Raw genomic sequence first — 22,795 nt, 5'->3', positions numbered from 1 at the left:
TGGCTGTTCTCAAAGGGTGGATGCTACTTGGTCCCTGTTCTTATTTTCACTGTTGACTTTACTGAGTGTCTTAGTCAGGGTTTCTATTCTTGTACAAAATATGACCAAGAAGCAACTTGAGGAGGAAAGGGTTTATTCAGCTCATACTTCCATGTTGCTGTTCATCACTAAAGGAAGTCAGGACTGGAACTAAAGCGGGTCAGGAAGCAGGAGCTGATGCAGAGGCCATGGAGGGATGTTTCTTACTGACTTGCTTCCCCTGGCTTGCTCAGCTTGCTCTCTTATAGAACCCAAGACTACCAGCCCAGGGATGGCACCACCCACAATGGGCCCTCCCGCCTTGATCACTCATTGAGAAAATATCTTACAGCTGGATCTCATGGAGGCATTTCCTCACCTGAAGCTCCTTTCTCGGTGATAACTCCAGTCTATGTCAAGTTGATACACAAAACCAGCCAGTGCTCTAAGACATTCCTTATTGCAGGTGTTTGCTGGGGTCTGAACACCCTTCATGCATTGTAGCAGTAGGAGCGTGCACCCATCTACTCTGAAGTTCACCTCAGAGCATTTTATCCTAAGATAATAATTAGAAAGAAAAGGGTTTATCTCTAGAAGGCGGTCATAAAGAGTTCTTGCCTTTATTTTTTTATTTTTGGTTTATCAAGACAGGGTTTTCTCTGTGTAGTCCTGGCTGTCCTGGAACTCACTCTGTAGACCAGGCTTGCCTCAAACTCAGAGATCTGCCTGTCTCTGTCTCTCAAGTTCTGGGATTAAAGGCGTGCGCTACTACTGCCCTGGTGAGTTCTTGCCTTTAAATGTGGGGCTACAGTATGGCTTGGTGGTAGAACTCTTGCCAGAGGTATGAGAAGCCCTGGGTTCTATCCCCAGCATGAAAAATGACAAAAGAAAAAAAAAAGAAAGAAACAAAACAAACAAACAAACAAGGCAAGTACACCATTGCTGCTGAATAGACAGTTTAGTCTTGACCATTACAAGAAGAAGGTGCTCGCCACACCACAGGGCTACCCAGCAGGCATTAGGCTTGGTCAGGAGGTGGGATGGGGGGGGGGGTGGCAAGAACGGACAAACAGGCCTTGTGTCTGATACTTGCCATAGCTCCCTCTGCCTCCTGGGTAGAGCATTTTGCTCTAGGTGTCTGGTCACGGTGAAGTCTGGGCAGAACAGTGGTCCCACATGAGATTCTGACAAGGAGGTGACTGTGGGGACCCTGGGGGGATTAGTTGGCCTGGGTGAGCCAGGTCAGCAGAATTCCTTTCTTCCTCTAGGGACTGGCTAGTCATGGGAGGGACTGCCTCTTAGGACCAGCAAGGCTCCCTATGTTGAAGCGCCAGGACAAAGGATGTAAGAATTAAGGGAGTGCAGGCTTTAATGTTCTGACAGCTCTCGCTGTGTGGCTGTGGCCACTCAGTCTGGCTCCCCCCAACATTCACCAGAGTGGAACCACGAGTGGTGGCTACAGGCAGAAGACACCAGAGTGACCGAGGTCTGGCTCACCATCCTCTGTTGTCAGGAGAAGTCTAGGCTCTCCCAGTGTTTGCAAGCACCATGGGCTCCTTGAAAGTATAGCTGACCCCGGAGTGGGTGTCCTCCTAGCAGGGCGTCTGCTATGCTCTGGGGCACAGTTCCTCTCCAAATGGCTTGGCTCCAGGAGGGATGGGAACCTCTCCTGTAAGCCCAAGTGTCAATAGCCCAGAGAGGAAGTCCCCACGCTGCTGACCCTTAGGGGCTGGACCTTGAAAACCATTCATTATCTCTTAGTCTGACTTTGGTTTAGGGTCCTTTCCGACAGCAGCCTCTGTGCCACTAACTGCGTGTTCCTCACAACCAACCAAGAGACAGAAGCTCTCATATATATAAAATAACATTTATTTACCTTATTTCACAAATGTTTTGCCTGCGTGCATATATGTACATGCAGTGCCCATAGAGGTCCCCGGAACCCCTGGAACTGGAGTTACGAACGATTATGCATAACCAGGTAAGGGCTGGGAATCGAACCCAGTGCTGGAGCAGCCAGTGTTCTTCATTGCTTGCCAGCTATAGTAACAGTTATCAATTCCATTTCAAGGTGTACTTGAGGCTTGTGTGTCTGTGCCGTTCCTGGTTGCTTGGGAGATGGAAGGGGGTGGATATGCACCCTCATACCAGGGCGCTGTCCCTCACATAGAGTCTCTGCAGAAAGGCGAAGATGCAGAGAAAACCTGAGCCCCAAGGCCGTGGTTTCAATGCAAAACACCCTCTGGCTCCAAAAGCAGATACTTTTGCAGAGTCTTGGGTAATGGTAGCCGGGGCACAAGGTGAATGCACCCCTTGCCTAGGAGTTTTCGGATGGCACAGCGGCAAAGGTGCTGCAGGCAGCGCGGGGTGTGTGCCAAGGCGAAGAGAGACCTGTAGAAAGGCCTGTGCGTCTAGAAAGAAAGGTGAGGGAGAGTGAGGCGGTGTCTGGAGCCTAACATTCCTCCTGGCAGAACCATGGTGGTTCATGCCAACTGTGGCTCACGAGTGCCAGAGAGACACAGCAGAGGGAAAGGGGCTGTCACCTGAGACCGGGCCTCCACTTAGAGAGGTGACATGCTTTTCCAAAGTAAAGCTGGTATTGGATCAGAGGAACATGGTTTGGGGCTGATTTCGTCTAACCCCTGATTTCTGCCCTGCCCCTGGCACAGCAGCCCTGCAGCTCTGGCAGTGACCCCACCCATCTGAAGCAGGCCAGGTATGTTGTCTCTGTGCAGCAATGGGCTTAGGAATCCCATCTGAGCTCATCAGCTCAAGGCTTTGTAAGACATTCACTAACATGGGCAGTTAAGACCCTAGGGGATGTTCTCTGAGAGCTTCTATAAGGGAGTGTTTTCACCTTCCCCTCCTGGAGCCACTTTTGGACTCTGTCATGTGTGGAGGTAGTGTTCACAGGACTGCAGGTCACATGTCATAATCTGCAGTTCCTACGCAGGGTCCCTAGAAAAGAAGCCAGAACCTGTAGCTTCAATGCTGGTCTGAGCCCCAGTGCTCTTTAAGCCGTCATGGGGTGGTTGTTGGTTCTTCATGTTCAATACCATTTCACCATGTTCCTTGGGTGTCAACAGAGGCTCCACAACCTCAGCTTGCCAAAACTCACAGATGGGCAAGTCTCTTATGCACTGTAGCCCTGTGTTTGTGTAAAACACACACAATCCTCCTGTTTACTCTCAATTCCTCTAGATTACACACAATGCTTACAACAATGCAAATGCTATGTAGGACTCTTGTATACTGTGATATTTAGATGACAATAAATGATGAAGGTCTGCATATTTTGGGGGACAGCCAATTTACCTCCCATATTTTGGCTTATGGTTGGTTGAGTTCATAGAGGCAGTGCCCACAGATCACCAACTGTTCCCCTCAACTTTCCTGTCTTCCTTCTTCAGATGTTTTACTTCCTGGGTGTACCAGTTGGTTTTATGTCAACTTGACAGGAGTTAGAGTCATCAGAGAGGAAGGACTCTCAATTGAGAAAATGCCTCCATGAAATCCAGCTGCAAGGTGTTTTCTTAATTAGTGATCAGTGGGGGAAGACTCAGCCCATTGTGTGTGGTGCCATCTGTGGGCTGACATCCTGGGTTCTTTTAGAAAGCAGGCAGAGTAAGCCAGTAAGCAGCACCTCTCCTTGCCCTCTGCATCAGTTTCTGCTTCCAAGTTCCTGCCCTGTATGAGTTCCTGTCCTGACTTTCCTTGGCAATGAACAACAATGTGGTAGTATAAGCTGACTAAACCCTTTCCTTCCCAACTTGCTTTGTGGTCATGGTGTCTTGTCATAGCAACAGAATCCTAGTACTGGCTGATTTTGTGTCAACTTGACACAAGCTGGAGTTATCATAGAGAAAGGAGCTTTAGGTGAGGAAATGCCTCCATGAGATCCATCTGTGGGGCATTTTCTCAATTAGTGATCAAGATGGGGAGGGCCCCTTGTGGGTGGTGCCATCCCTAGGCTGGTAGTCTTGGTTTCTATGAGAAAGCAGGCTGAGCAAGCCAGGGGAAGCAAGCCAGTAAGAAATATCCCTCCATGGCCTCTGCATCAGCTCCTGCTTCCTGACCTGCTTGAGTTCCAGTCCTGACTTCCTTTAGTGATGAACAGCAATGTGGAAGTGTAAGCTGAATAAACCCTTTTCTTCCCAACTTGCTTCCCCAAATTTCTTGTTGTGATGCTGGTGAAGGAATAGAAACCCTGACTAAGACAACCCCTAACTGAGACACTGGGTTTGAGTGCCCAACTCCAGGCAGAGAAGTGAGAAAGGACTTCTCTCCTTGTAGCGCCTGAGAAAGGGAGGGAGGTAACATCTCACCTGGTATACTTCTTCAGGGATGGCTTCCCGCCAGGACTCAGACACTCGGAGCTGAGTGTAGGAGTTGAACAGAACTTCAATGACAGCGGGCACCTGTGCACATGTCCTCAGCACCTGGGGAAAGTGGGAGACACAATGCAGGGTGAGGGGCCAGGGCTCCAATGGGAGAAAGGCTCAAAACCGCAGGCTTGCTTCCTGTGACCTCAAAGGCCTGGTCAAACCACCCAGAATGCCAGCTCCAGAACATGAGCTGACCCACCAGGTCCAGGAGCCAGTGGCTCTTCCAGGAAGCCCACATCCTCTGGATGGTTACCTGTGCACTCAGAGCTGGGCCTTAACAGTCAGGTTTAGAGGCTGGGGTGGGCTGGGGGGGATGCTGACAGGTAACAGATCCCTGCCTCTACAGAGCTGCTCAGAGCAATCGAAAGCAGTTTTATGGACAGTGTGGCCTGAGGATTGTGGTCCAAATTCTCCAACTCAATTTTAAGTGTCAGAAAAGAAAGAGCAGCAGGGGTCGGGGGGGAGGGGACTCGTTTTACTGTTGTTGATTTCCCAATTGCCATGGCCCGTACCCTTGACTTCACAATAATCCCCATAGGACTCTTGGATCAATTGACTTTAAAGATCTTGGTTTATTTTCACGGAGTGCCTGTGTATCTGTGTGGGAGTATGGGCATATTTCAGCCCGGTGTTATGGCGTATGCCTCTAATCCCAGTACTTGGGAAGCAGAGGCAGGCAGCTCTCCATGAGGTCTGTCAGCCTGGTCAACAGAGTGAGCGCTGGGATAGCCAGAGGTACACAGTGAGACCCTGTCTCAAAAAACAAAACAAAAAACCCAGAGAGATTGATTTTTACTGAGGTATGTGTGTGTGTGCTTGCCTGAGATTCTGTGCTCCATGTGGTTTGAGGAGGTCAGAAGAGAGCGATGGATCACCTGGATGGAATGGGAGTTACAAGGGATGGTGAGGGGCCTCACGTGGGTACTGGGAACCGGAAACGAACCTGGGTCCTTTTGAAGAAGAGAAAGCACTATTTTCTAGGTAGATAAGTCAAGATGCAGTCAATGTTTTCTCATCTTTGATATTAATATTACTTTTTTTTAAAAATCTTATTACATTGGCTATCATCTTGTGTTTTCTGTCAACAACATTGATAGTTGGTCTAATCATCCTATTCCATCTTATTCCTAATTTTTTGTTATGTTTGATTTTGAAAGTAGCATGTCATATGCCACTACTTCTTCTCTTTTTCATCCTCTTCCTCATCTTTAAAAGACTCATTTATTTATTTTGTGTATATAAGTACACTGTAGCTGTCTTCAGACACACCAGAAGAGGGCGTCAGATCCCATTACAGATGGTTGTGAGCCGCCATGTGGTTGCTGAGAACAGAACTCAGGACTTCTGGAAGAGCAGTCAGTGCTCTTACCACTGAGCCACATATCCAGCCCCTCTCTTCTTCTTTTTTAAAAAAGATTTATTTATTTATTTCATATACATTGGTGTTTTGCTTGCATGCATGTTGTATGAGGCTGTCAGATCCCCTGGAGCTGGAGTTACAGATCGCTGTGAGTTACCATGTAGCTGGGAATTGAACCTGCGACTTCTGGGAGAGCAGCCAATGCTCTTAACCCCTGAGACATCTCTCCAGTCCCCAATTTCAGTCCTCTTAGTTACTGGGAAGAATTTCAAAAGTAGACAATCATTGGGATTAAGAAGACAGAATAATTTTGTAAAGTGTTTTTAAGGACTCAAATCCAGGCCTAATGCCAGGGAAAGTCCTTGCTGCTGAATTGCACTGTCAGCAGCAGGTGCCAACACATGCCTTTGATGTTGTTAAAGTCTGGTACTTAGTCACAGGTAATAAGGTCATGCTTTCAATTTCTGCCATGGTTATCAGCACATTTTACTTTAACTTCTCTGGGATGAAAATCACCTGTAATTTCTTGGTTTACCATCTCCATTTTAGAGAACTTTAGTGAAGAGATGTGGGCAGTGGAAGAATATGAGGAGAATCCGTGCACCATGAGAAGCTCGCCCTGTACTCCAGTCACAGGTGTGTTCCCAGTGTGACAGTGGAGGAGCGGCAGGAAGAAGTCTATTTAGAGGTGAGTGTTGAGGGGAGCTTAGAAGGCAGAAGGACCATTTTCCCATGACTCTGGGGAGAGTGGCTGTCAGTGCTCCCCACTCAAGATGACAATGTCGTCTTGTGCGTGCTTCCTCATCCTCTTGTGCTTCTTCCTTTCCCTTCTCTCCTGGGCTCTTTTCCCATCTCCATGGTTTTTCTTTCCTTCAGAGACGGGCGTTTCTCTGTTCATTCCTGTTCCCATCTCTTCTCTGTTGTCTCTCACCCACTTTGTTGGCTTTCCATGCCATCCCACACGCTTGCTTTCTGGGCTCTGGGCTTGAATATCCAATGGCTTCTTCCTTCTAGCCTGGGTGCATTGAGCTCCGCTCCCTGGTGCCAACGCTGCTACCTGCCGTCCCCGGTCCTGGTCTTGTCTATCTTAGCAGGTGGCACACCCATCTTTCTAACTCTCGGCAGGAAGCCTTGGGGCTGCCTTTGACTTCCATGTCTCTCATTCTCTATATTTGGAGTGGAGAAACCCTCACAGTTCTGCCTTCAAGGTCCACCCTGAATCAGAGCGCTTCCTGAGTCCCGTGGTGTCCCTCCTGTGGGTCACGGTATCAGCATTCCAACTTGTCCTTGTCTAGTCTCTTCATCAGGACAGTGAGGGGGGAATCATCTTATGAAACAGTCAGTGGTGCCATTGCTCTGCAGACATCACCAGTGGCTAAAATCCCTACAGTGTCCCTCAGAGCCCCTGCCAATCTCCCGCCCTCATCATCCTGACCACCTTCGTCCACCTTGGTCCTGGGTTACTCTACACAGAGCCCGGGCTGCACCAGTTTCAGGTCACAGGCTGGCTGCTTGTTTAGATTGCTTGTCCCCAGACATGTGCAGTTGTGTTTTTCATTGCCTTCAAGTTTTGGTTTAAAGGCCACCAACCTTAACTCCTCCCCGCTCTGAACATATGGCTCCATCCTACTCCGCTTCTTTCCACCATAAAAACTGTCAGGATATGAGCGAAGCATCGTGTCCACCCTAATAACAAGATAAAGCTGGAAGTGCTGAGGGAAGGGGCTGCAGGGCTATGTGCTGGCCCAAGATGAGTGGACACAGCCTTGTACAGAAGGCACTGATGCCGGGGCATTGCCCAATACCAGTCTGTCCTGCCTCAGTTGACACCCTTCATGTTACTAACTCTGAGGACTCGGAGTAGCATTTAAAAAAGATCCCACAGAATTCTCATGATTAAAGATATCTACATCCCTTTATTGTGTACATATGTGGGTGTATGTGTGCCAGTGATGTGGGTGGAGGTTGGAAGACATCGGCCAGAAGTTAGTTTATTCCTTCTACTTTGTGCGTCTCAGGGTTTGAACTTGGGTCACCAGGCTTGTTGGCAATCACCTTGCTGAGACCTCCTGCTAGCCCATATACTTTTCCTAATTTCCCCTTTTTGTTTTGAGATGGGATCTTGCTGGCTACCCCACAGGAGATGCCACGGCACTAAGGAAGTGCCCTGATTCAGACCTTGGAGGCAGAACTTTTTGTTTTGAGATAGGATCAAGCTGATATCCAACTTGCAATCCCGTGCCTCAGTTTCCCAAATGTAGGATTACAGGCATGGACCACTGTGCCTTACTTCATTTTTGCTTTTGAAAACCTTCTTGACCTCAGCTGCTTTGCTTTCATTCATAGTTCACAGTGGTGTGTGTGTGTGTGTGTGTGTGTGTGTGCGTGCGAGCGCGCGCATGCTTTCTCTGTAGTGCTAAGTGATCTCCTGAGACACAACACACAACACTATCTCAGGAGAGTTTGTTGTTCAGGTTAGTGTCTCCTTGCCTTGGCCTTATTAAACTCATGGCTAACAATGTCTTTCTTCCCTGTTTAACTGCAGGATCCCTGAGAGAGGGAGAATGGCATTCTCTCATCTGCTCATCCATTTATCCAAAGTACATAGCATCTCGCTGGCACCTGACGGGTACTCGTATGTATCTGCTGAATAAATAATAGAATACAAATACTATTTTGTTCTTAATAAAAAAAGGATCAAAGGATATATTTTCTGAGCTGTTCGTATCGGAAAATACTTTTCTTACGGCACTCAATGAGAGCTACCTTGCCTTGGTCTAATAGTCTTAGCGTCCAAACATTTCCTTTAACATCTGTTAAGGCGTTTTCAGCTTCCTGAGCGGAGGGTCTCTTTCTCCCTGTGTCTGCTCTATGCATGTGTTTCTTCACCCCTGAAAAAAATGTTTTTCTTCAGCTGAAAAAATATGCTGATGAAGTCTGAGGATGCAGCTCCATTTGGTAGAGCACACACCTAACATCCAAGAGGCACCAGTTCCACCTCACAGCACCGAGTAAAACTCTGACGTGGTGCCTTACTCCCGACACCACCTCAGGAGTGTGCCACCATGCCAGAGGCCAATCTTAACTATGTAGCAAATTTGAAGCCATCCTTGGCTATCTGAGACCTAGGTCTCAATATACCTAGAGGATATTTCATTGTCTTTTGCTGATATTATAGTCGAGAAATCTGAGTCTAGCCTGTTTTTTATACCTGTAGAAATAATCTGTTTTCTGATTGGAGAGCTATTAAGATTTTTTTCCCATGTATTTTAAGAACAGTTGCACTAGAATATCTTAGGTTATGTTTTCTGTCCTTTACGTGCCAAGAATACTCATTTAACCTTGAATTAAAAGTTAAGGCTTTTAGCACAGTGAGTTTTCTTCTATTAAGTCTCTAGATGTGGCTCCTGATCTTCTTATTCTAGGTTCATCTTGACTAATGTCACTATCTATTGCAGCTGTTCTCAATATGTGGGTTATGACCCCTTGGGGAGGGCACATATCAGATATTTACATTATGATTCATAACAGTAGCAAACTTATAGCTATGTTGTAGCAATGAAAGACTCTTATGGTTGGAGGTCACCAAAACATGAAGAACTGTATTAAAGGGTCGCAGCGTTAGGAAGGTTGAGACCCGTGCTGGCTCTACAGTCTGTCCTTTGTGTCTTTTTGATGCTTTCTCTTGGTGTCCTTCCACTTTATGTACCTCAGGGGTTGAACGGATGATTTTATTAGAGTCCAGAGACCTTGACTATCCCAGGAGCCTGATACCAAGTCAAGCCAGGGCCTGCCTGGCAGAGGCTGTAAGCTGGGTGGGGTCTGGGACCAGGAAAGCTGTTGCTGAGTCAGGAGAGGACATGCACGAGTCGTGTGGATTGAGTGAACAAGAGGAGAGGAAGCATGCCTTCTTATTTTTCCATCCTTAAATTATCTGCAGAGCCCTCAGGCACAGACCAGCTGACATGGGGCCCTCCCTCCTGCCATGCAGGACACAGACCAGAACCAGGAGCAGAGGGAGGGGGCCTGAGGATTCACAGGCAGCATAAACAGCACCCTGACTTTAGTCTATGCCCGCTGCCTATTTCTCGTCAGATCCTTCTGTTGACTGCCCTTAGCCTGTTCTGTCTTCACAGACCATAGATGCCATCTTTACCTAGCTCTTGACTTTTCTTCTAGATAACACATTTCTTCTCCACTCTTTAGGTGTTAGACTCTTCTTCTTCCTCTTCCTCTTCCTCTTCTTCTTCTTCTTCCTCCTCCTCCTCCTCTTCCTTCTTTTGTTCTCCTTCTTTCTTCCTCCTCTTCCTCTTCCTCCTTCTCCTCCTCTTCCTCCTCTTCTTCCTCCTCTTCTTCCTTCTTTCTTCTTCTTCTTTCTTCCTTCTTCTTCCTCTTCTTCTTCCTCTTCCTCCTCCTCTTCCTTCTCCTCCTCTTCTGCTGTTCTGACCCTGGAGATCCACTGACTTTATTCTTGGGTGTGTGCTTCATTCACATGAGTACATGGGTGTCCACACCTGTACCGGTGCATGCAGAAGCCAACATAGCACATTCAGTGTCTTCCTCTGTTAAATTCTGAATTCCTGCCTTGAGACCCACTGTCTCATTAAACCTGAAGCTTGCAGCGTGGTTTGGCTAGCCAGGGTGGTCTTGAGATCTGCCTCTCTCCCAAAGTCTGGCCCACAAATGCTGGGGTTCCAGGCATGCATGTAGCCCCATCTGGGTATTTTTATGTAGGTTCTGAGGCCCTCTTGATAGCAGAGTCAGTGGTCTTAGCGCTGAACCCTGGCTCCTCTATTCTCTTTTTTAATAAAGGTGAACCTAGTGTAAGTCTGTGAACACTTGGGGAAGTCTTGATCCTGCTCTGTCTAGTCATCAGAGTGGAGGGTGGCTTCTAGGACACACATCTGTCTGATGAGGCCTCTTCCTGTCCCCCTTTTTCTTGAAGAGTCCCCAGGCTGCTCTGTACCTAAGTACCCCATTTCTACCTACGGACTTTGCTCCATATCCCAGTTGCACCCCAGTTCCCTGTCCACTGCTCCTGGCGAGGTCTGCCTGACTTCTGAGACACAGCACCACTGCAGAGGGACACTCAGCCGAGAGGCTGCGAGGCTGGCCCTGCCTCAGGCTGCTCTTTTCTTTCCCTTCCTGACTTCTCTTGTTTCTGTCTCCAAAGGCATCTCGCCTTAGACAGGAAGCACCACTCTTTCTAGACCAGTCAGCACACTGATCTTGTGACTGTGCCATTTGCTGGTGCATGCCCACACCTTCAGGCATGTGTGTGTAGGTCTGTGGACAACCTGAGATAGGTGTCTTTCTCTTGCTGCCACATTGTTCTTGGGGATTGAGCTCGGGTTATTGTCAAGTGCCTTCACCCACCCGGCCATCGCTTATGCCCTACATTGCATCGGAAGAATCTCTGGTCCGTTTCTTGCACTGTAAGAATTTCTGGTTCCCTTTTCCCCCAATCTATGACCATCACAGAGTCAAGCTTCAGCCGTTTTCAGGAAAGGAGACAGAACAGGCTGAGCTGCAGTTAAGGGGCTCTGGCCAGGAGCACCCTCTGACCGCTTCTAGCCAGGCATGCCCCTACTCCAAGGTGCTCTTTAGCTGATGTTTCTGGTGTCCCCAGTCCCAGTTCTGAGCCATTGATTCTCATTCATTCACTCCCTGTGCTGGGGAAAGCTGGCCCCCAGCCCCAGTCTCTTGCTTCTCAGGTGGGCTCTGGTAATTTCTGTTTTCTGAGGCCATGCTACCCCTCTTCCAATCCCAGACTTGTTCCTTCTCTACAAAAAAAAAAAAATGTTAAATGCCTCTCAGGGACTGCGTGCTACACAGACCTCCCCTCATCCAGGGTAGAAAAGAGCTGCCCTCCCCTAGGGCCAAGTGCCACCCCTTCTCCCAACCCCTCCCCCACATGGGGTCACAGACTGTGACAGTCTTATTGCCTGTCTCCAGGAATTCATTTTCTGTCTCTCCCTCTGTTCCACCTCTCTGGGGCTCCCCGCCCCTCCCCAGCCCCTCAGCACCGTGCCCCTCGTGTTTGCCAGGCAGCTGGCTGCCTTCATTATTTTTACGCCAACACAGTTTAAAAATCTCCGCTGCCTCCTTGCTGTCTGCAGAGAGGCGGCTGCCACATTACTCTGACACGTTGATGTCATTAGTGTCCAAGCGCACGCTCTTCAGCTAATGAGGCGGCAGAAAGAAAATTAAGGGGAAAAATCACACAGGCACATTGCTTTCTATGTAGATGGAGAAATAAAAGAAGGGTAGGAAAACAGAGGCAAGCTTCCTGATGGCTCCTGTCCCCCCTCCTCTGGAGACACTGCAACGCAGCGGGCAGCCAAGGAAACCGGGCCTGCGTTTTGACCACAGTTCTACAATCTCCTGCCCAAATCTGGTGAAACTAGTCAGCGGCTGAAGTCACCTTATTTAATTTTGCAATTAGGTACAAAACAAATCAGAGGCTCTGCTTCGGGCGGTGTCGCTGTCCAGGGGTGAGCCGAAAGACCTGGAATCTGCAGATGTTTCTGGGATCTTCCCTTCTCTCTACTCACCCTCACGTTTGCATTTCCAGCTGTCTTCCTCTTCCCCATCTGAATTTTCAGAGGCCAATGGCTCCTCTCAGCTCTCTCCTCCGATTTCTTCTTCTTTACACTCAAGCAGATTCATTTCAGCACACAGGTTTTCTTCAGGTACTTCATTCACTCTAAAAAAAAATCCCGAACTGGATCTTTCTTGCCCTTAGGCAAAGGCCCAGGCCCTTCACAGGGCTCTGGCTGGTCCAGCTGTTTCAGCTTGGGTGGGAATGGGGATGCAGAGTGGGTGTGGCTGTGAGTTCTAGTTCCTCTTCAGCCCTAGGGTCTGTTTCCTGGAAGGCACACATTCCACACTTGCTCTGTCCTAGGGCATCTGCTGATGCTATCTATCTATGTTAGAAGCTGTCCGTAAAACTCTCCTCTAGGCTTTGACCCTAGATCTGAGCTTGCTTGTTGCATGCTTGGGGTCTCTGATACCCCAGTGTGATGTTAATTTTGATTGTCAACTCGACGGGATCTAGAATCACCTAGGACACAAATCTCAGGCCTGGTCTGTGGAGGAGTTTCTATATCTTGTTAAATGAAATGGGAAGGAAGACCCATCCTAAATATGGGTGGCTCCCCCCTCCCCATGGGCCTGGGCTGACCGTGATTGGTGGAGAGCCATAAGCACCAGCTCTCTTCTGCTTCCGGACTGGTTGCAATGTGACCAGCTACACCACACTCCTGATGCTATGAAACCCCACCATGATACTCGGAACCTACAAATTGTGAGATGAAACAAACTTTCTTTTCTTAAATTATTTCTGTCAGTTTCTTTAACACAGCAGTTAAAAATAAATGAATAATACGCACAGCCAACCGAGGCCAAGACCCAACTTGACCCTGGCAAAGTTGGCTGCTTCGTGACATGGCTCGTTGTGTATGATTGTCTAATGCCCAAGTCAGACTGCTCGTGAGGGCGGAAGTCTGTGTTCTCTTGTCCCCAGGGAAACTTCAGCGAGGACTCCTATGCATGTTTATTTTTCAATTTATTTTTATTATTTTTAATTATGTGAATGTATGCATGCATAGTGTGTGTGTGTGTGTGTGTGCGCGCGCAAATAAGTGCAGGTGTCTGAGGAGATAGAGGTGTTGGATATCCCCTAGTCCTAGAGTTCACAAGAGGTTGTGAACCGTCTCCTATGGATGCTGGGAACAAAGCTAAGGTTCTCTGCAAGAGCAGTCAGTGCTTTTAACCTCCGAGCCATCTCTCCAGCCCCTTAGCATGGTTGCTAAATGAATAAATGGGTGAGTACATGAGGGGCATTGTGAATAAGACGCACAGCCAATGAAGTGAGGGAGACTCATGGCTGGCCTAGTCCGTATGTTACTGCTAGGTCCAAGGCTCAGTTACTAGTGGTCCTTGCAGGTGGCTACCTCTTCCCCCCCCCCCAGCCCCCTAAGAGTAGCACATTTTGTCTCCATCATTACAGGGCTGGTTCAGAGGAAAAGCATGACCCAGGAAGAGGCAGGATGTTAAGGGCTCTGGGGAGGGTTGATGACATCAGGGGACAAACACAGCTGACCGCTTGATCCTGTGTCATTTCAAGCGGCTCTCAAGCTAACAAAGAGAAGAAGGGAGAGAGGAAAAGGACTTGAGCCAAAGGGGTGGGGTGTGGAGGACAGGTCATGTTCCTCCTAGAGGTGACTGGGCTTAAACGCCTTCCTAACCTCTTTGTGGCCCCAACATTCTCTTTTGGGGCGAATAAGAAATGTGCTCTTGAAAGAGGTAGACAAAGGAAAATGGGCTTTATTTCAGAGTCGTGACTTTGAGGAGTAATTCAGTAAAGCCTTCAACGCCAAATCACAGCTGGGCCTGCCTTCTTGGGTCTCCTTGCTGTCCTGGGAGTCCACTGCTCCAGACTTAAATCTTTATATTTTCTAGGACTGAAGCCTTGCTCTGGGCGTGAACCCTGACCTTTGGAGTGAATTACGGATCAGCAGGGCAGGAGGGCCTGGCATTATGGACACAGTGACTCCAAAGCCCAGCACTCCTTGGTTGTCACAGCAGCACAGAGAGCGTGGTGTAGAAGATGCTTCACGTCTGCCTGATGCCATGAGGTGCCTTTGTCTGGGCACAGGGAACTGTGATTTATGCCACACGCTCTCTGCGGAAACCTTTTGCCTCAGTGATTCTTCGCTCCACGGGTGTCTCTTTACATCTATTTAACGTACGGCTGTTGCTTGCTCGGGGTGGGGGTGGGGCTGCATGCTCTGTAGCATTCCAGGTGGCTTGGTGCTTGCCTGCCGGGGTGTGCCCGAGTCGTACCCATGGAACATCTTTGCCTCCGCTATGTGTACACTTGCTGTGTACCCCATGGGGCTGCTGAGCCCTGTTAGGTGATTAGACACTTCCAAATGAAACTGACAGGGAGCACTGGTGGAGCAAGCTGCCTCTCAGTCCCCATGGTTTTGTCTGCTCATCCCAGGGCAAGGCTAGCCCTCCAGAGGCTCGTGTAGCTTGGATTCAGTGTGGGTAAGTGCATCTCATCTGCAGGCTGCTGAGGAAAATGGGCTCACTTTTAGAAGTTCAGGGGTCAGGGCCTCATGTCCAGAGGCTGATGCACCAAACCTGTGCCCTGGAGTCACTGAAATCCCTTGCATTCGTGTGCCAGTCCTTGACCTAACGCCTGCGTGCATCTGTGCCTTGCCAATGCCGGGCAGACAATGATTTTTAGTATAAAGATTTCTCAAGGAGCTCTTCAGTTCTTTACACATGGGTATGAAGTTGACCAGAGAATCCTTGTAACCACCAGCAGTCAGGTGCACCCCATGGCCATGCCCAACCCCCAATCCTGAGGGATGGCAGGATGGACATCTAACCAACCACACCCTATGTGGCTGGTATGGCATCTGGGCATGTCCTAGAACAGAGGCGCTGAAGACCTGGAGGGGAGTGTGGAGCCACGGAGCCTCTGTAGGTCAAGGCAGGGCGCTTCCTTCCTAGAAGCCCTATTCCCAGGGATCAGGCTGGCAAGGGAGGGGCTGTGACTTGAAGTCTAACACCTTAATGGGAGTCCCTCAAAATGAAATGGCATCAAGGTTAACAAAGGACTATTTTTAGTCACTCCTGAGGTATAGTAATCTGTGTGTGCATGCATGCATGTGTGCGTGCATGAGTGTGTGTGTGTGAGAGAGAGAGAGAGAGAGAATATGCACTTATTCCAGGAGGTCAGATGACAACTTCAAGAGTCAGTTTTCTCTTACATTGTGACTCTCCAGGTCTCCAGGGTTGGCATCAAGCCGTGCTCTCCCCTGTTCCATCCTTCCACCTCCCTTTAACAGAAACCATTGTCAGTCACTTCCTGTTTTCAGCCCATCATGTGAGCTCCACTCTGTTCTTTACTCTTTGTGTGGTTCCGTATGGTAAGGACTGAGTGTCTGGGCTTAATGAAGACAGGATGTGATCTGAAGGGCAGTCAAGGTAAGTCTCTTGTCCATGGCCCGGGTAACTGAACACGACCTTCCAGGAATGGGGAGTGTTAGGGTCTAAGCTCTGAATCTGGAGGTGTCCCAGAATACAAGATGGCAGCACTTCCTTTAGAAAGCCTGACATATTGAAATCTGTGTATTGGCAGATCACCACGGGCATGGGGGTGGGGGCAGAGACCTGGGTGACAGCATCAAGGAAGAGTCAGCACACGTGTGTGGTGAGGAGACCCTAGAAGAGGCACACTCAGAGTGTTGATCCTTCTCTAAAAGGTGCATTCTTCACTCTGAACATGCCCATAGGCAAAGTCATTTGAGAGAAATGTATGAAATTTCTCTCTCAGAGCATTGAAAACTGATCCTTTGTAACATCTTTGGGCAATGGCTTTCCAGAGGCTGGTTCAGAATGTACCAGGCACGCACACATGTTCATAGGTATGTGTAGATGTATATTTATTACATTGCATATGATTGAGGTATCTTGGGAGATGGGGAGTGGATTTTTTAAAATGAAGTGAAGCAAAATTTTATGATCAATTTGACTACCTTCAATGAAGTCTTTTGGGGTCTCTTCTAGATAATACTTTGGGAATGTTATTTGTGTGTGTATGTGCATGTGTGTGTGTATATGTGCATGTGTGTGTGTGTGCACCCGTGTATGTGCACATGTGTGAATACCATGTGTATCGGAAGTCAGAGTAGCCACATTAGCATGACTAGCTTCACCTTTCACCTTGTTTAGGCAAGCTCCTTTTGTTTGCCACTTTGGTGCATACACCAGGCCAGCTGGTCCTTAAGATTCTTTCTTTATTTACATGAATGGGTCTGGGTGTGTGAGCATGTGCACGGGGAAGCTGGAGCCTAGCCTTGGGGGTCATTTCTCAGGAGCTGCCCACCTCATTCTTGAGATGGGGTCTTTTATAAGAACCTGGGTGTGGAGACAATAGCTAATTTTCATTGTCAACTTGACCACACCCAGAATCAACCAAACCCCAAGCTTCTGGGTGCACCCGTGAGAGGTTTTCTTAAGCAGATTATCTGAAGCAAGAATGTCCACTCTAAATGTGGACCACAGCTTCTGGTGTCGGCCCGCATAAAAGGACACAGAAGAAGGGAACCTTGGTTTCTACATGCTTGTACTCACTCCCACTGGCCAGTTCATCTATCCTGTTGCAGAGGCCGGTATTGAATTCAACTTCTTCAGGATTCCACTGAAGACTTGAAGACATGAAGACTTGTGGCAGTTCCTCCAGGACTCCAGCACCAGGTCAGAACTGAGGGGACATCCAGTCTTGTGGGCTGGACAGCTACTAGAGTCTCAGTCTTTCTGTCTGGAAACAGTCATTGTTGGACCACAGCCTCTCAATCACCTAATAAATTCTCCATATTATATGTGTATATATGCAGGATATATACGTATATGTATATATTAGTATATATACACATTCATGTAGTATATTGTATACATACATATATGTATATATACATTCACACATATACATATATGTGGTATATATAGGTATATACATTATCTATATATCACATATATGTATATATATTTATACGTTTATATTACCTTTATCAGTCCTGTTCCTTTAGAGCAGTGGTTCCCAACCTGTGGGTCACAACCCCAAGAACCCTTTCACCGGAGTCACAAATCAGACATCCTTCATATCAGATATTTACATTATGATTCATAACAGCAAAATTACAACTATGAAGTAGTAACAAAAACAGTTTTATGGTTGGGGTCACCAGAGTATGAGGACCTGTGTTCAAGGGTCGTGGAGTCAGGAAGGTAGAGAACCACTGCTTTAGTGAATCCCGACGAATACATTGGGACTGGACGACCATGCCAGGCTGTCTGGTCCGCTTGTCTCTGCCTCTTCAGTGCTGGGACTGAAGGCATGAGCCACTAAAGCTGAGCGTTTACATGGATGCCAGGGGTTCAAACGAGGGCATTTCTCGTGCTTTGCTGCAAGTGTTTTTACTGGCCAGAGTCATCTCCTCAGCCCCTTGACGTCCTTTGAAGCCCTCCCCCCCTTAATTCCATTCTGGCGTATTCGTGCATCTACATCCTTATACCCAGTTTGCCTAGGGATTTTACCGTGGTAGCATTGCTTGTCGTTTTCCCTCATGAGTCTTTTATGTGAATAACGACCTCACAGATGGGGAAAGTGACAAGGTGAGCCCAGCAGAGCTTGCAAAGGCACAGCCAGGGCAAGGGGTGGAGGTCTCAACTCTGGGGTGACCGGAACAGGGCACCTCCGGTGAATTGCACAGCAGGGGTGGGGGATTTGCGAAGGTGTAAAGTGCTCTCATTAACAAGGCCCTGGGCAGGTTGAGTGACTTCGAGGCAGATCAAACGCCAGCTGTGACAAGAGACTCATTTTCATCTTTCTGAAAATTACACCAAAAGACGAGCTGCTGAAATACGCTGTGATGGCACCACCGAAGCAAGAGTTCCCCGGGAGACTACTTCGAAAGGTGGCACTCTGGAATATTTATCAACAGTACAGCCTCTTCATTTTTCTTTTGGCTAACTAACGACGAGGAGAATTCTAAGTCAAAGTAGGGTCACAAGACCCGCAGCCTCCATCTCCTCTGGGAGCTTGAGAGAAATGTAGACCCTCCCACGGCTGCCTGGGTCACCCCACTTTGGACACACAGCGTGTGAGCCTTGGCAGGTTCGGCGTCTGCATGGCCAAGCTACCCCAGGATCCCCTTACCTTGGGGAAGGCATCAGGCCACAAGGAGCGAGATCCGTGGTTTAGTAGCGCCTGGACCGTGCGCAGCGACTCTGTCGGGATCGCGCACGTGGCCGTCTGCAGCGCTCGCGCCAGCGGGACGCGCCACCGTAGTCGATCGCGTTCGGGTTGGCGCCGTGCTGCAGCAGGAGCGTGCACAGGCCGGGGCGCGCGTGGCCGCAGGCCTTGTGCAGTGGGCTGCGCTCGTCCTCGTCGCGCGCGTCTACCGCCGCGCCCCCGCTCAGAAGGAGCGCGCACAGGCGCAGGCAGCGCGCGTGCTCGTCAGGGCTCCGTGCCGCCACTCCACACGCTGCGCTCAGGGCCGTCTCGCCGCGGCCATTCCTCGCGTCCACGCGCGCCCCGCGGCCCAGGTAGAGTTGTGCGTGCTCGTCCAGGCCGCGCTGGGCCGCCACGTGCAGCGGCGTGTCTCGGCCAGGGCCACCCTCCAGCTGGACTGTCGCGCCGTGCTCCAGCAGCACCTGGGCGCACCTGAGGAGAGGCCAAATCGGTCATCAGCGCTTGGGGCCAGCCGCGACCCACCACCCAAGGTGTAACCTGTAACCAGAGGGTGAGCACCAGCCAAAACCAGAACTTTAGAGCTCCAGGGCGAAGGCCAACCACTTCGGAGCAATAATGTCACCAAATGAATAGGAACATTTCATAAGCACTCAGTCTTAGGATGAAAATGGAGATTTGCATGGTACTATTTGGGAAGGTAATGTCCACACAGTGTTCAGTGCCCTGGTCACTTGGACTTTATCTGGACTTGATTAAACTTGGAGGTTAAGGTCTAGAGAGAATTCCTTAGATCTGGCTACCCTGTCTTTCCTAGAAAGGGCTGATAAGGAAGGGGCAAGGCAAACCTTACATTGCCCCAGTTTGGGGCTGGGCTGGGCCTTCAGCCTTGCCTCAAGGACACTGACTCTCTCAGACAGGCACTGGAGTCTTTTTACTGGAAGCTTCATACAGAAGCTTACCCATGCCAACACATGGGGTTATGTCTGTTCCGATCCCTTCCTTCTTAACCAAACTGTTCACTTTGGCTGGGCCTGTTTCCAGTCAGTCTTCCAAGGTTTCTGAGTCCTGTGGGAGATCGCGTCCCTCCCCCAACACCCATCTTCTCCCAGGAGGATAGAGTCTGCTGCCTCTAGGTTCATCAACTGCATTCAAGACTGTCTTTGACTCCAGACACCTAACTTCTCACAGGAGAGTAGCTTTCTCAGCCACTCTCCTGTCCCCTGGGAGCACTCCAGACATCTCACCTTTCCCTGGTGACTGTTGGACCGTGTTGGATCTGGCAGCCCAGCCCCCCCCCCCCCCCCCCCCGGCAGGAAACATTGTCTGCCAACCCAAAATGGGGGAAGTAGCCATAGACCTTCTTCCCGTGCTTGTCTCCTGGGGCTCTGATCCAGACCCCTCCCCTCTCTTTGGATAGCACCTCCTTTATACACCCCGCAGACTGCCTGATTGGCGCTGCTTACCAGTGTGGGTATTCTTCTTCACCCCAGTGAGCCCCAAGGACTTGGCTCCTTGACTTTCTCCTTGCGGTTTGGCTTCTTTTCCCCAGGCAATGCTGTGGTAACTGCCCTGTCTTCACTTTCCTCTGTTTAGGAGAGGATGGCCACCCCCACCTTGGTCACCTGTTCCTTTCCACTCCACTGCTCTGAACTCTGCAGGAGGAGGCAGGACCCTCCTGGGAGCCTAGCTGTGATCTTAGCTGACCCCTGGATCCTCACACAGCTCCCCATCTGCAGCCCCTCAGCCAGCCCAAGCTTTTGGCTTTTCCCTTCCTGGACGCATTGTTACCCAGACCCAGTCTGGCTAGAACCCTCTTTAGATACTCCACCACGCTGACTGAATATCACAGCTCTTGGGCATCTGTTGGCCTCCACCCCTTTCTGTTCACTCTGGAGTCTACCCCAGATCCACTGCGAGTGCTTGCTTTCTGCCTTTCTCTCTCCTCTTCCCTCCTACCCCATTGTGACTGACTAGCCTGGCCAATGACAGTCACTTGGACACCCTCTTTTTATCCTTCCCACTGTCATTGCCTTTTGTGAGTCCCTCCTCTTTTCCTAGAATGTTCAGGAGTCTCCTAATTTGTCAGCTTACCATGCTTCATGCAACCCAGAAACAATCTCTACGGTGTGGCGAGTTGGTGAATCCATGCCTATTAGGGCCCCGCCCTTTTCCCTGGGACACTGGTGTCACCTAGTCCAGCTCCATTGGGTCTCAACAGCTTCCCTTGCCAAAGCTCCTCCTGCTAGGTTTCAGTTCTCTCTGTCCACAGATAGATCCTAGACCATCCCATAGTTGCATGCCCCCTGCCTGGGCGTGCATGTTCCCCGGGGGCTCACTGGTGTGCCCACCACCTTTATCTCCCTTTCCTCTTCCTCTGGGATGCTTTCCTCTCACCGCCAGGCTGAAGGGTTGTATCTCTGAGTACACGATCAAGTAGGACACTCACCACAAAACCTATATCATTGCATTTCCAAAGAATGCTGGCATCTTTGTCTCTCGTCTTAAAACTGTTGGTTCCTTGTGTGTAAAAAATGTGTCTGGCTGTCGGGTGTAGTGCTGCGCCTAGCTCATTATCTGAATTCCCTAAAAGCCTGTTGAACAAATGCCCCTCGCTAAGGACCGTCTTTCTCCTGCACTGCTGCTGTTCGTCCTATTATTTACTTAACTGGGGCTCTGATCCAGTTCATCCATCCCGGGTCTGGGGACTGACAGCCGCTGCCCTGAAATGCGTTTCTATTTCTTCCTAGGGACTCTCAGTATTTTTAATTCTCCCTTTGTGTTTCTCTTGCTTCCACATCAGCAGTATCATGAGAAGTGTTCTGCCTTGGGTGAACGATCTTTACAAACAACTACAGCGTGATGTGAAGCATCCTTTGGGAAGAAGGTACCCAGCCAAGAAAGGATGCAAATTTTACAATCAGAGCGATTTGCTTTGCTTCCTGCCTGGCTCTCTGGGAGGAATTTTGAACGGTGCAGTGGGAGGCTAGAAATCAAGGGCTCTGTCTCATTTTGTCACCAAGCTTAGCAAACATTATAAATATTTTCTTCATTTTTTTTTTAAAGCAGCACAGCCTCCAAAGGAAGACGCTTACCTGGAAGAGTCCTTGGCTTGGCTAATGGTGGGTTGCAGTTTGCTATATAGGGACACAATGGGGATACTGGCCCTCAGTCTGGAGGGTTGCAAATGTCCAGCCTTTCTGTTTTAATGAAGAGCTTTAATAGGCTAACCCTTGGCACTTTCTAATATGGGGCAGTGGCTGAAGATGCAGAATCACAGGCTGGAGAGAAAAACCACAGGACAAATTGATGGGGGCACGTGGCTCTCAGCCCAGGTCAGGCGGTCATTAAAAATGAAGGCGTGGTAGTCTAGGTAATGACACACACAGATCTGTCCCATGGATGCATGGAACTGTCAGTTTACAAAACACACAGACAGTACTGCCTTAAAAAGCCACCAGTAAAGAATATGTTTGAGGGGAGCTTGCAATTGTCTAGGGGCAAAGTGGGGTTACCCCAGTTTACACCCAGCACAGTAGGGTGCTATACTCACGAGGGGCTTTGATTTCTTCTCACCGTCTTATATTTTCAAATTTTCTTAGACAGGTCGGGAGTAACAGTTTGGTATAAGAACAGCAGACGCCATTAACCACAGAACCAACCCCCGCCAGCCCCAGCAACAGCTGGATCATAAGAATGACACCCTTTCCAAGCTTCCAGAATACTTTCAAAGTTTCCCTTGATGCCTCTGATAGAAGCAGGGGTTTGGGAAAGGCAAATATGACAGATGGTGCTTGTAAGCAGGCGAGGAGACGAGAAGACTGTGGAGGATGGTAGAGAGACAAACTTTCTGTATTCCAGCTCAGGACTAAACCGTGTCTTAAACAACCTATCGCTTCCACTCCACATCTGCAGTTGTGGTGTTTTGGATGGAAGCGAACCAGCTGATAGATGGCTCAGTGGTCAGGAGCACTGGCTGCTCTCCTGAAAGACCTGGGTTCAACTGCACCCACACAGCAGCTCAAAACCTCTGTAACCCCAGTTCTGGGGGAATCTGATGTTCTCTTCTGTCCTCCTCAGGCACCTGGTACAAACATCATACATAGGCAAAACACACACATGCATAAAATAAAAACCAATGGAAAAATGTCCCCCATAGGCTCCTGTATGTGAACATTGGTTCCTGGTTGGTGGGGCTATTTGGGGGACATTGTGGGAGTTTTAGGAGGTGGATGGAGGCTTGCTGAAGGAAGAATGAGACTG

At 49.2% G+C, this 22,795-nt stretch overlaps 1 protein-coding gene and 1 long non-coding RNA gene across 2 annotated transcripts in view; one reads left to right on the top strand and one right to left on the bottom strand.

Annotated features, from left to right (window-relative positions):
- Positions 1-2,243: 2,243 nt before the first annotated feature.
- The window catches only part of Asb18 (ankyrin repeat and SOCS box containing 18), a 64,497-nt gene continuing 43,945 nt past the window's right edge, over positions 2,244-22,795 (bottom strand). The window contains 4 exon segments of the mRNA XM_052192934.1: positions 2,244-2,429; positions 4,344-4,457; positions 18,500-18,618; positions 18,621-19,006. Of these exon segments, the coding sequence (XP_052048894.1) occupies positions 2,244-2,429; positions 4,344-4,457; positions 18,500-18,618; positions 18,621-19,006 (805 nt within the window).
- LOC127692529 (uncharacterized) lies at positions 16,879-21,659 on the top strand. The gene is made up of 3 exons (XR_007979481.1): positions 16,879-17,037; positions 21,336-21,419; positions 21,599-21,659. It is a non-coding gene; the product is annotated as an uncharacterized LOC127692529 (long non-coding RNA).

The sequence above is a fragment of the Apodemus sylvaticus genome, chromosome 9, assembly GCF_947179515.1.
Source record: "Apodemus sylvaticus chromosome 9, mApoSyl1.1, whole genome shotgun sequence".
Classification (NCBI taxonomy): Eukaryota; Metazoa; Chordata; class Mammalia; order Rodentia; family Muridae; genus Apodemus; species Apodemus sylvaticus.
This window is presented reverse-complemented; position numbering and strand designations above follow the sequence as displayed.